The 14,505-nt window shown below is 40.2% G+C and overlaps 1 protein-coding gene across 2 annotated transcripts in view; it reads right to left on the bottom strand.

Moving 5' to 3' along the window:
- SLC6A2 (solute carrier family 6 member 2) overlaps positions 1–14,505 on the bottom strand; it is a 338,811-nt gene that overhangs the window by 82,612 nt on the left and 241,694 nt on the right. For both annotated transcript variants that reach the window (XM_088471851.1, XM_088471850.1), the window contains 2 exons: positions 6,440–6,574; positions 1,145–1,248 (listed from right to left, as the gene is read on the bottom strand). In XM_088471851.1, the coding sequence (XP_088327977.1) occupies positions 1,145–1,248; positions 6,440–6,574 (239 nt within the window). The remainder of the gene's footprint in view (positions 1–1,144; positions 1,249–6,439; positions 6,575–14,505) is intronic.

The following is a 14,505-nucleotide window of genomic DNA, read 5'->3' as shown; positions in this document are numbered from 1 at the left end:
TGGAGTTTGTATATTCTCCCTGTGCTTGCATGGGTTTCCCCACACTCCAAAACTATACTGGTAGGTTAATTGGTCTCCCCCCCAAAAAAATAAAAATAAATGAACCTATGTTTGTGCGCATGTGATAGGGAATATAGATTGTAAGCTCCACTGGGGCAGGGACTGATGTGAATGGCCAAATATCCTCTCTGTAAAGCGCTGTGGAATATGTGTGCGCTATATAAATAACTGGTAATAAATAAAAAAAAATTTGCATGCATGCATGGTAAATACTGTCTCCATTTACATTTAGCCCACAAATACTGGGCAGTTCCTCTAAAATGTAAATCTCTCTGCACATTTTAAGTCTGCCCCACCTTCAGTGTAACATGGTTCTGCCAAGGTGCACAGTTACTTGCTCTTTTTTGCTTTACTCCCAGTCCCACCTCAGAGTCAGACGCAGGGTGTTTTTATATCTGTGGCAACACTGCTAAGTGACTTATGTGTGCTGTCTAGTGATGTAGACAGATTGGTCATACAAGCACTAGATTTTATCCGGCACACTGATAACAACACAGCAGGTACAGTAGCTGACTCCTGGCCTACATTTTCTTTATGTTACTGCGATCCCCCACTCAGTATCCATTCAATTAGTCATTACTAAAAAGGTCGAAATTCAGGAGGTCGATATCAGTAGGTCAACATATTCTGAATGTCGACTGTCAAATTGTAGTCATAGCCATCAGGTCGACCATCATTCTGTAGAGATATATTTAGGTCTACAGGGTTATATGGTAAACACATTCAAAAGGTCGACATTTAACATGTCGACATGTTGTTTTTTTCATGATTTTTAGGGTCAGGTTTAAGACTAGATTTAGGGTTAGGTTTACGGTCAGAGAACACGAATCAACAATTTATAGTTGACCTAAATACATGTCACTCTCATGCAGCATATTGTATATGCAGTTGATTAAAAGATAGTATTGTGGTGTCTGCATTGTACATTATTTTGCGGAACTTAAAATTCAAAAGAGTCTCATGCAAATAAGTTATATATTCAGTATGGTAGTTATATATTCAGTATGGTAGTTATATATTCAGTATGGTGTTGCAAAATAAACAATATATAGCTCCAGAGGTAAGGAAAGGCAACAAATCTTACCTGTAACAATTGTTATCAAATTTATTATAACTGGCAAATGCAATTAATACTCCAAATCCTGCACCAAGTGAATAAAATATTTGAGTTGCAGCATCTATCCATACCTAAATATAAAAAAGATATGTTTAAGTTAATTACAATCATACAGTATGTGACATAGGAGCCTATTCATCATCGATAAATGGCCCGGTAACCATGCGGAAACACTAGTTTCCGCATATTTTAGTTACTAGGCCATTCATCAGCAGGGGTCCGATAGGAGCCCCTGATATTCAGCAAACTCCAAAAACTGAAGGTTTTCGAAGTTTACTCACAAGAACAAGCGCCATCTTCAGACAGCGCTTGCTCTTGTAGCGCTGCTCCTTCCTATGGGAAGGAGTTCCGAGGATGCAAAGAGGCATCTGCGTGGATCCCTCCACCGCCTTCTCACAGACTTCCCGGCGACTGTGCGCATGCATGACCTCAGGTCACGTATGCGTAGCCACACCAACGGGGAGAAGGTGAGTACCACAGCTACTTCTGTAGCTACGATACTAACCAAGTGGACAGCTGCTTTTCGGAGCAGCTGTCCCACCCCGCACAGGAGCAATGATGAATTGCTCCGGTGTAAACTATCCCTCGCAGCAAGATAAATACTTAATCATCGGAAGCCATACGGCCTTTGATGATGAATAGGCCCCAGAATAACATATATTTCATTTGATAGGTCTTAACTAAACAGTATGGTAGAATTTCCTTGTTTGACCATTTAAAAATAAAATATATATATATATATTTATACAGGGAAAGGTTTAATAAACGTATCCACATTTGTATGAAAGCTGTGGATGTCAGATTTTTAGAGGATAACAACACTTTTGTCACACCCCATTGTTAAGGGTGCAGGCTTATCTTATTCCTTAGATCTCTTTTGAGCAATATGTAAGTTGCTAGTTCATTTTTTCCATATGTCTTTCAGGTACAGAAGGCACATTGCTTTTCAAGATAGTAACAGGAAAGGAGGAAGGATAAACACCCATAGATACAGGAACGGAATTTACAAGGCTGAAAAGTGCCGGCACTTCTTGTAAGCAAACTGATAGAGGAATATACTCTGCACAGTTATCCTTGGTAAAGTTGCTTTCCGACTGTATGTTTACTTGAGGGTGATAGGCAGTGGACATTTGCAATTGGACATGTAAGATTCAGCAAAAAGCTCTCTAAAATATGTAAATTTAGTACCATGATCAGAGACAATGGAGTCAGGGCAGCCATGTAATCTGTAGATGTATTTGATGAAGAGATGAGTTGTATCAGAAGCTGTGGGTATCTTGGCAAGAGGAACAAAGTATGCCAAACTGTGAACAATAGCCAGGATATTGATAGATTCCTTGGACAGAGCTATGTCCATAATAAAGCCCATAGAGATAACCTACTACAGACTAGAAGGCACCCTCAATGGCTGAAGTTGTCCAATAGGAAGGGAAGAATAAAGTGTATTGCTTACAAAAGTTGAACATTCATTAACAATTTACCAGAACTAATGGTAAACTCATTTTAAAGTTTAAATGATTGCAGGTTGGCCAGCACTAGAGAAGTCATGATATTGTTGCAACATATCTGGAAAGATCCTTTTACAGGTGAACATCCACCCTCCCAATCTTGTGCTCTTGAGGCCAGCAATTTTATTTAAACAGAGGCCTTTATCTTCCCTGTAGCCCTTGCTATATGCTGTCTTAAAGAACAAGATTTAATGTATGCAAAAACTGTGTTAGATGGCAAGATAGGAAAAATAAGTTGGGAAAGATCTCAGATCATTCAAATACTCTATAGAGGGCATCTAATTTATTGTTTTGAGAACCATGACTAAAAGTGACAACAAAGTTAAAGCAGGTACAGATCAAAGCCCAACCACCATGTCTAGCATCTAATCATCAAGTGGACTTAAAATATATGAGGTTGTGGTGGTCGCTAAAATTGGTTATTGGACAAGAGGCTAATTCTAGACAATGTATCCACTCCTTAGGAGCCAAAAAGATTGCCATCAGCCTCGATCACCAATTTATGAATTATTTTTGGCTGCAGAGCATTTCCTTGAAAAATATGCACCAGGGTGCAATACATTAGTTACAGCTAGAGCACCAATCCTGCACCAGCCATCTATTATGTAGTTTATAGTTTACACTTTTGTTTGTCCTCTCTCCAATTAGCTGTTACTCATTTCATCTGTATCTACAGATAAAATATAAACTTTGGTGTTGAGGTGCTACCCACTACTTAAACATTATAGAAATCACATTTACAAAGGAGAAAAGTAAGTAGTTTTAACGGGTGCACTGGGACCCACGTTGGTAATTTAAAATGTTATATTTTTAATAGGTATGCATTAAAATATCTCACTGTATTAAATTTATTAAGATGGTGAAATATAAAAAGATAGAATTGTGCAAAAGAGATGAAAATGCAAAACTAAACCTTTGTCAATTTGTCATTCTTTCAATACGATCAGTGTTTAGTAACACAGTGGTTCATTACTCATTATAGTTTATTCTGTTATTTATGTTGCAATTAATTATTTTCTGAGGCTAAATGCCTTCATCAACTCCTTAGAAGGAAGCAGCAAATTATATTAAACAATGCAGTGACTGGTAATGTGTACAGTCAGTATTCCAAACTGATGCAGTGTCTTCTCTTCCTATGCTTAGATGTCATATCCTTATGTATTGCCATGCAATGCTTGTAGATACAAATATATATTGTAATTCTGAGTCTCTTAGCTATAAGGTGTAATCCCACACAGCAGGTATATTATCTTAGTATATACAGTAGTTGGTCAGCACACCTAGTATTAATGGGTCTCCACTACCTGTGATCTATATTAGTAGTTACCATTATATCGTGTGTGTGAATTACATGCCATAAAAAGGTTTTATAGGTCAAAATGTTAACCTTTGCAGCTCTGGGTATTCAAGTATACAATAATGCAGCTGAACCGCAATTGCAATCATTCCCACCGCTGTGTATAGCACATGTATCATTTTATACTTGGACATCAGTAGCTGGAGCATAGGCCTTATATATTTAGCATAGCTTTCAATAGTCATAGGCAACAGCAATTAGTCTCAGTGCTATGTATAGCGCATATATAATTTTAACTTAGACATCAATGACTGGGGTTTATGTCTATTAGCAACATATTAACATTGAATTTAGTTACATGACATTAACAATCGTTTACAAATAGCCTTCGGCCATTTCACCAGTCAGGCTTTCTCAAGGCAATACCTTTCTAGGGCCTGTGCACTGTGGAAGAACAACTCCAACAGTTGTTTCAGACACATCCACCTCCAATATGAATGCATGCTAGTTTCTGGGGATGCAGAAGAACCCCAAAAAAAATGAAAGGCCTCCTGTGCTAAGCTAGTCTATTCCAAATATAATCTCTTCTGGGTTATAGAAGTAATTAATTGCACTTCTAAAACCCACTGATAAAGCATCTACAGTTTAACATTTAGCGAATCCCAAAAAGTGCTGGGCAGATTTAATGTCTTGAGGAACTGGCCACTTTTCATTAGCCTGGGGTTTTATAGAGTCCATTTCAATCCCTGAAGTAGACACTATATGACTGAGAAAATCTATGCGCTGATCTCAATAATACAGACGAAACTTCCTCATAGAAGAGGCATTTTTTTGTATTAAAAAATTAAGGCCCTCATTCAGAGCCACTCGCTAGCGGCAGTACGCTCGTTCCGAGCGATGTTCGCACATCTGCGCATGCGTACGGTTTTTAGTACGCATGCGCGAACCAGTCAGTGCGGCCGAAAAACATTTGTACGCAATATAGCGAGTGCCTGCTATTTTGAGTGACAGAATGAGGCGTATGTGGGTGGTAACAGGGGAAGGTGCTTGAAAACGGGGAGTGGAGATCCGTTCGCAGGCGTGCTTAAAGGTCAAAACGGGCGTTTTATGGGTGTGCATAATTAATACAGCAGCGTCAATGACCACGTCACTTGGTTTTTTTTAACTCAGAACTGCTCGCAAAATAGCGGTTGAAAAAACCAACCACAAGAATTGCGAGCAGTTCATATCCTGTTCGATGTACTCGATTAATCTAATAAATAGCGGACATGACGTATGGTGCGAGCGGCCAGGGGGCGTTTTTAAGAAATAAAAGAGCGTATGTTTTGCTCGCTCGTTCAGACTTAGAGGTGTGAACAGACTGCAATGTGCGAACGGATCATTTGCATAGCCACCCCTTGTTTTTGAACGAACGAACGCAAATAGCGAACGGCTCTGAATGAGGGCCTAAGTCCACTAATATATTACATGTTTGGGCCCATTGCAGTTCCCTAGTGAAGCGGACTCAAAAGCCCCAAACATGCTATGTGTCAGCAAACAAATACTATAGATAAAAACATTAATCAATTAGTAAAACTGTTTGGCAAAAGACAGAATTGCTCTTGGTAGAAGAAATACTTCTGTGAATTAGATTTGCTACTTACTATGCTGAAAATACAAATAAAGGGGAAAAACAGTTGTTTAGCTCTATGCATCTTGTGTTTATATTTTTCTGGGGACCAAACACAAACATTACTACTTTTAATCCTATTTTTATTCATTCTCCCTACTTACTTCTTTGGACATATACAGATTTTTGTCCATTATATTCAGCTGTGTTTAGAGGTAGGCAAAACACAATTCAATTTCAAAAGTACAGAAGATATATTAAGCATTGTGCAAAATAAAATATTTAGCAGTGAAATAACCAAATCTATTCTTATGTAGCTAGAATGTGCCCTCCGTAACTCTCAGTGCTGTCATCCAAAACACATAAGGGGTGATTCTAAGTTCGATGCAGGGAAGCAATTGGGCACAAGTGTACAATGACAGGTGCAATGTCCGATGGTGCGGTTTTGTATGCACATCGGCGGAATTATGCTGGAGCCGGTGGGTGTCCAAATAGAATGCCAACCAGCCACAGCATTACTAAAAAGACGCAGTAGCAGCTGCGCCAAGAGACGCAGCCGCTACTGCATCTGCGTCCACCTATGAATCACCCCCATAGAATATTGTGCAGAGTACGTCCCCACACTTGGTTAGAGCTTTGCTTTTCATTTTGTATTCTTTAGAACCTCTCAGTGTTCAGAAATACCTGATTCTTATAAACTAATAGATTTTACATTTGTTCAGCTTTAAATTTCTAATCTGGACTTGTATTGTACACATGAATTATACATATAATACAAAACAATGTCTAATTGGAAAGTTTATCAAAAAGTCTAAATGTTAACATTAGTAAAACAAATGAGTACTTACAGTAGATTCCTTAAGTCTTTTAAAGTCTATGTGGAGGTATGAACTAATGCCTCTGGAAGAGCCAGGTAGGGTTACTCCACGAATAAGGAGAACAAACAGCACCACATATGGAAGTGTTGCTGTTATCCATACAACCTGGAATTCAAAATGAAATGGATGTAATAGTATTGTAATTATGTGAATTTTCTTTTTTAAAAATTACTTTTATAGAAGTATTATGTTTTGTGACATCCAGGTGTATACAAAAAAAGGAAAATGGATACTGCGCTGGTAAGTCTGTCAGAACAATATATAATCACATTAAAATTTATTGATCAACATATACAAAAAGTTTAGACATACTGTATAAAATAACATCAAAAGGTATCAAGAAGTGACATCTAAAAATGAATACATATAACCATCCAAAGAATTGTATTACAGGTTGAGTCTCCCATATCCAAATATTCCGAAATACGGAATATTCCGAAATACGGAATATTCCGAAATACGGAATTTTTTTGGCATGACTGAAACAATGAAACCTTTGAGTTTTGATGGTTCAATGTACACAAACTTTGTCTAAGGCACAAATTATTAAAAATATTGTATAAAATTTCCTTCAGGCTGTGTGTATTGGGTGTATATGAAACATAAATGTATTTCATGTATGTACACAAACTTTGAGCCACAAAATTATTGAAAATATTGTATAAAATGACCTGCAGGCTGTGTGTATAAGGTGTATATAACACATAAATGCATTCTGTGTGTATATTTGGGTCCTATTCCCAAGATATTTCATTATGGTATGCAAATATTCCAAAATACGGAATATTCCGTTATCTAAAATACCCCTGGTCCCAAGCATTTTGGATATCGGAGACTCAACCTGTATATCACAATCATGCAATTATTGGTCTCTTGATAAACCACTAAGTAACCTATATAGCAGTGTTCCAATAAATGGATGAATAAAGATCACAAATAGACTGGCTATATGAAAGCCTAAACCACATTAATAAAAAGTCCAGTGCTCTAACAGTCTCATAAAAAGGATATAAATCCAATTAGTCTCGTATATATATCCTCATCACCGGATTGAGCACTGTTGGAAATATAGTAAAGTGTAGGTAGTGTTAAGGACTCCAACAAGATTGCGAAGCTTTAGATCTCTGGTTAGATGGTCAAATTAAAGGGATTGCAAGTTGTATTCCCTTAAATTCGTTGCAATCACAGTGGCATGCTAATCTTACCCGGATCCCGGACCTGCAGCGTATGGCTGAATGCCATCATAATGGTAATCTTGCCCTGCTCCGTATGTCACCTGTTCCCCTCAATAGATGGTAGGGGTGGTGATTTCTGCTGTGGCCATGGTAAGTTTGAAGATCCCAGCTTGCTTGCTTTAATTGTGAGCAGGCGATTCAATGGTGTTCACCGTCCTGTGCAGCGTCTATTGTAGTGTAGCTTGAAAAAGGCTACGGCGGTAGCTGAAACGTGTGTTGCTGCTCTCTTTGTCTTTTGGACGTACCCTCAGCATTCACCTATTACCAGCGCCAAGCCGTCTTTTGATCTATTAATTTGGGGACCCACGCAGCTACAGAGACTGACGGCATATGGGAGTGTTATCCCACTGAGGTACGGGACTCCCTTCAAGTGTGGGTATTACATTCTACCAACGCACCTGAGGCTGCTAATGAGAGGTGACGGCAAGTACTAAAACTCTCAATATTACACCAGACCTACATTTCCAGCTGGGGTGCTGGGAAATAGATGTCCTAATGTTAAAATCAAATTGAGAATGATTATATGAATGCTTTGAGGTGGACTGCCGTATACTTGTCATACCACTTGCGGCAAGTGAGAGTTTTATTTTGGATACAAAGTGCAATAATTTCATTGGATACATGAGACATTGTTTCTTATGCATAATATGTATCACATCTGATGCATCAGTGCACAATTGAGCAAATGAATTAAATTGTGATTTTGTGTTTTACTACAGAGACCCCTGACTGGGGATGTTTTCCTGTTTGGGAAAGTAATATATGGTTCCTATACATAGAGTCTGATCAACTCTCTATATTTTTTTATAATACTATCTATATTGTTATCAGTATGATATATATATTCCTTTAGGTAGTGTATTTCTTGGCATTTATGTCTATGTAAATTTATGTACTTTTTCTGACCATAAGTGCTGGTAATTCAACCTATACATTTTTTACGTGTGTTTGACTGTGGAATTTAAGCGCAGTATATTGCCTTTTCTGTACTGTTGTCAAGAGGTAGCAAAAACCTCTGTACCAGCAAGTGACTGAGCTCATAACACCGCTTTATAGTCACATCAGCGGTTAACATATAAGGTAATAACAGTTATACCTAAAGTGGAGATTTATGAATATTCCGATGGGCATCTGAAAATTGTGCTAATTAAGTATGTTCCCTGCAAAGTGGATACCTTTTTTTCTGTTTTAAAGTTCAAGTAGTAAGCATATGAAATTGGCCTGTGGATCTTTCAACAGCAATTTCACACAGAGACATTATTTTCAGCTGGACACAGCTTTGGGAATTTTGATATAATCATTGCTATTGTTGTTGCATTCTAGACATGCTTAGATACTGTTACATGTTTTATTGTATCGATACAACTTCAATGTGATGTCTTTTATGCAATCATTATTTCTTATAGGATTGTGTATATATATGTGTTTTATTAAATCATATATTTGATCAATTTGTGGGTACATTTTTTTCACTTCCACAGCGCTGTTTTTGATAATTAATAGGCAAATATTCGCATAGTGTAGTAGCCTCGAGCTCAAAAGTTCGCAGGCTATTACATTTGCGAGTACCGGCACCAACTCGCACCTTCTAAAAATGCGAGAAGGTGCGAGTTGGATTTTAACTAAAACTCGCAATCTATTACATTTGGCCCAAGATGTTATAAGAATGGAAACATGAATTTTAAAATTGCAGATATGTGTAAGGAGAAAAAAATATTAGAGTGCCATTTGTACAGTAATTACTGAATTAGAACTTCAGTTGAGTGAGAACTGTAAGCAGAGCTGCCAACTGTCAGAGACCAAATCACACAGTCCAGAAAGTTAAAAATGGTACAAGAGTATTGAAGTGCATTAATGAGGGTTAGTAGTCACATTGAATAATTGCCTCCAGCTCCCCACTCACTCCTCAGCTGACATTTATAACTCTGTTTTGTATGCTGTGTTGTGGGTTGTAAACTACAGTTCTCAGGTAGACACAGGGATAGGAACTAACAAACAGCATTGTAATAGAGCAGGTCTCGAAAGTAGGAAACTTGCTGCTATTGTTCTCATTAGGAGGACACATTTGTCATGATACACTGCAGTACCACTATCCCACAGTGGTGCTACTCTCTCCAGTGATGCAACTCTGCTCTGATTCAGCCAGTCTGGTCCCATATCCATCAAGATTGGGCCCAGGTAATTAGTACTCCCCTCGGTCCCACCTGTGCCACCACGGTGCACCACTGTATGCTACACAGTGCCCCTCTCCACAGTACCCCTTAGTACTCACCTCCCATGGCCGGCTCTGAGTCTTGAATCTTTATGGATATGTGTTCTGCATACACAGTGCATACAGCACAGAGCGGCTTCTGAGTCCCCTCATCAGCATCACAGACACTCCTACAGTGCTACGTGGCCGTGGTGTCGATGTCACGATATGATGCAGAGGCTGCTCAGCACTGTGGTAGTGACTCCCAGGCTCCCACTACTGCCCCCCTCACTTCAGAGTGTGGACTGAGAGACTCTGAGAATATTTGAATGGGGTTGGGTACGTAATCCCGGCGCTGATAATGCCAGCAGTCAGAAACCTGGCAGCATAATCCCGACACATGCAGTGAAGTATTCTAACCCTACCCCTAACCCACAGCTAACTCTAACCTTCCCTTTCGGCAGCCCAACTCTAAGTACTACTACCCCCCTCACCGCAGCCTAACCCTAACTGTACCCTCTGGCATTCTAACCATAACCCTCCCCCCTAGTGCCTAACCCTAAACCTAACCTTAATACTCACCATTGGTATTGCTGCAGTCAGGCGCCGGGATTCAGTCCGCTGGCACTGCCTGCGCCAGGATGCTGGTTACATCCCCTGTGAACGACACAGACTGCCAGACAGACTTGACTTCATACTTCTGTCGGTATGAAGCCCGCTGTTCACATCAGGAACAGCTGAGCCGCACCCGTACTGCCGCAGAGCCGTGGCAGCCCTTCCTACAGTGGTACCAGATTGTTGTCCCCTCACACCTTGGGGTAAGATACGCAAGGTGTGAGGGGACAGCTTCAGTACAAAAATTATTTCATTATATACAATACTGTGCAAAAGTTTTAAGCAGGTGTGGAAAAAATGCTGCAAAGTAAGAATGCTTTCAAAAATAGAAGCATTAATAATTTATTTTTATCAGTTAACACAATGCAAAGTGAATGTACTGAAGAGAAATCTAAATCAAATCAATTTGGTGTGACAGCATCAATTTTTCTAGGTACACTTGTCCACAGTCAGGGATTTTGTAGGATTATAGTCAGGTGTATGATTAACCAATCATATCAAACCGGTGATAATGATCATCATTTTCATATATAGGTTGAAACACAAGGCCTGATTAATTAAGGATCGTAACTGCAACAGCACTCACAGTTGGCAGATCGTTGCGTACTGCGCATGCGTATGCATCGCAGTGCAAATGCGCAAAGGCACCACTGCGATCGCACTATGATCAAGTAGACCACGCAGAGCCATTGCAGAGTGATTGACAGGCAGTGAGCATTTGGGGGTGGTGACGGGGGTGGTTGGAGAAATGCTGGCGTGCCTGTCCGTTTGCGCGCTGTTGCATGGGCGTGCATAAATTAGCCAGTGCGATTGCATACACAGCTTGTGTACTCACTGCGTGCAACAAGGTTAGCAATTTCTAACTAAGGTCAGGGCTGCTGTAATTCTGCGTGAGGAGCCAATGGTACTCGATGTTACCAAGGTTTATGGAGGTTTGCAAGGTATTACGGATGTGATATGGCGGTAGTGGGTGGCAGTGAGCGTCTCTATGCTGGCAGTGCGACGGCATTGCGATAACATTCATTAGCATATTTTCACAGCAGATCTGTGTGCGATTATGGAGCTGCGATCGCAATAGCGATCCTTAATGAATCAGGCCCACAGTCATTAACTGATACAGAAACAGCTGTGTAGGAGGCATAGAACTGGGTGAGGAACAGCCAAACTCTGCTACAAAGGTGAGGTTGTAGTAGACCATTTCATGTCACAGGTCATGCACCATGGCAAGACTGAGCACACAGCAATAAGACACAAGGTAGTTATACTGCATCAGCAAGGTCTCTCCCAGGCAAAGATTTAAAAGCAGACTGGTGTTTCAAGATGTGCTATTCAAGCTCCTTTGAAGAAGCACAAAGAAACGGGCAACATTGAGGACAGTAAACGCAGTGGTTGGCCAAAGAAACTTAGTGCATCAGATGAAAGACACATCATGCTTACTTCCCTTTTAAATCAAAAGATGTCCAGCAGTGCCATTAGCTTAGAACTGGCAGAAACCAGTGGGACCGAGGTACAGTACACCCATCTACTATTCGGAGAAGTCTGGCCAGAAGTGGTCTTCATGGAAGAATTGCAGTCAAAAAGCCATATCTTCGATGTTGAAACAATGCCAAGCGACTCAACTATGCACAAAAACATAGTAACTGGGGTGCATAAAAATGGCAGCAGGTGCTCTGGACTAATGAGTCAAAATTTCAAATATTTGCCTGTAATAGAAGGCAGTTTGTTCACCAAAGGGCTGCAGAGCGGTACAATAATGAGTGTCTGCAAGCAAAAGTGAGGCATGGTGGAGGTTCCTTGCAAGTTTGGGGCTGCATTTCAGCAAATGGAGTTGGGGATATGGTCAGGATTAATGGTGTCCTCAAAGCTGAGAAATACAGGCAGGGACTTATCCATCATGCAATACCATGAGGGAGTCATCTGATTGGCTCCAAATTTATTCTGCAGCAGGACAATGACCCCAAACATACAGCCAATGTCATTAAGAACTATCTTCACCGTAAAGAAGAACAAGGAGTCCTGGAAGTGATGATATGGCCCCCTCAGAGCCCATCTTCAAGTCTATCCTGGATTACATGAAGAGACAGAAGGATTTGAGCAAGCCTACATCCACAGAAGATATGTTGTTAGTTCTCCAAGATGCTTGGAACAACCTCCCTGTCGAGTTCCTTCAAACACTGTGTGCAAGTGTACCTAGAAGAATTGATGCCGTTTTGAAGGCAAAGGGTGGTCACACCAAATATTGATTTGATTTAGATTTTTCTCCTGTTCATTCACTTTGCATTTTGTTAATTTATTATTAGCACTTCTATTTTTTTAAGCATTCTTACTTTGCAGCATTTGTTCCAAACCTGCCTAAAACTTTTGCACAGTACTGTATATTTAGTGATTTATTTAATTTATTTACTATGCATTTAATCAATTGTTGGCTTTTTTATGTTTTTTTGCTAGTGTCCATCCCTCATCTATAACTCTGCTAAGTATTCAACTGTGTGGTGTTTGGTTCTACCATACACTGGAGCTAAGTTTATTATTTATTAGACTGAACACATTTTTTGTCCTTGGGTAGTAAATGCTGTTTCTTAATTACTTATGTCTCAAAAGTACGTAAAATGGTATTTATTCCCCTCAAACTTTGCTTTTTTGACCAGGACATTTTATACTTTAAAATCTACCTATTTCAGATGAAAAAAGGGCATATTTGCATTTTCTTTTACACAATATGAGAAAAAAATCAACTTATGTATGAAAACTGCATATAAAATTGTACAAACATGACCACAAAAGAATTAGAAGTGAGTAGCTTTTCGAGATTTACAACTATACAGTACATCACTCTCATGAATCAGCTCCCCAGATGTAGTCTCCCACCATGCTCTCGTTATACTGTCCTTGGTAGCGGCGTTCAAACTCCAGTATATCCAGTATATCCTGGTGGAAGCGCTCGCCTTGCTTCTCAGAGTAACTTCCTATTTTCTCCTTGAATATCTCATGATGAGAATCAAGAATATGGACTTTGAGGTACATCATGCAACCCATTGAGCCAAAGTTCTTCACCAAAATCTCACCCAACTCCTTGTAGTTTGTGGTTGCCCAGGAAGCCCTGAACCACTGCAATAAAGCTGGTCCAAGCAACTTCCTCCTTCTCAGTGAGCATCTTTGGGAATTCCTTGCATTGCAGGATTTTCTTAATCTGTGGTCCCACAAACACACCAGCTTTGACCTTTGCCTCAGACAGCTTAAGGAAGAACTCTTGAAGGTACCTGTCATGATTCGGACAACTAAAACCACCTTTTTACCTCTCCGATGCCTGCTCAGGCTAGCGCTGAGGTCCACTCTCGCGCTGTGCATCATTCCCAGATAGCACAGAGGTCCGCTCACGCTGAACATTGCTCCCTGCTGGTGCGGATGTCTACTCCTGCCCCGTTAGCTCAGTGTCCTGTCACTGAGCATTGAAATGGCTCTCCGCAGTTACTTGCTCACAGCGTGTCTCCCCAGGACAATAGTATACAGAACAACAGTATGGGCACAGCCATGTTGGACTCTGTCACATGACACTCTTCCTCCACTCAGTGCTGCTTTCAGACCAGCTGATCACAGCATCCAATCCCTGGGGCTCCACCACTATAAATTCCATTCCCTGACTGGCCCTAATTGCCAGTACAATGTCACTTCTTGCTGAAGTTACAGCTAAGTACAAAGCTCCCAGCCACTCTGTATCTGAACGGTCCCAGTTCGTTATATCCAGTCCCTAGATCTGGTAAATAAGTATACTATACCATCTTGCATACCAGTCTGGTTTTACCACTGAGACTTGTTCTTATAGCAACCATCGGTTCCAGCCAATACCTCCAATCATCGGTCTCATCCAATGCTTGCAACTCTTCAACATCGATCTCAAACCGATCAAGTTCATCAATTCTTCAACATCGGATTCAATTCCATCAAGTTCTTCAAATCATCAACATCGGCCTCAAACCGATCCAGCTCTCAAACCA

The sequence above is a fragment of the Taudactylus pleione genome, unplaced genomic scaffold, assembly GCF_031769625.1.
Source record: "Taudactylus pleione unplaced genomic scaffold, aTauple2 ptg000117l, whole genome shotgun sequence".
NCBI lineage: Eukaryota > Metazoa > Chordata > Amphibia > Anura > Myobatrachidae > Taudactylus > Taudactylus pleione.
Note: the sequence above shows the minus strand (reverse complement) of the source record. Positions and strands in the feature narration are given on the sequence as shown.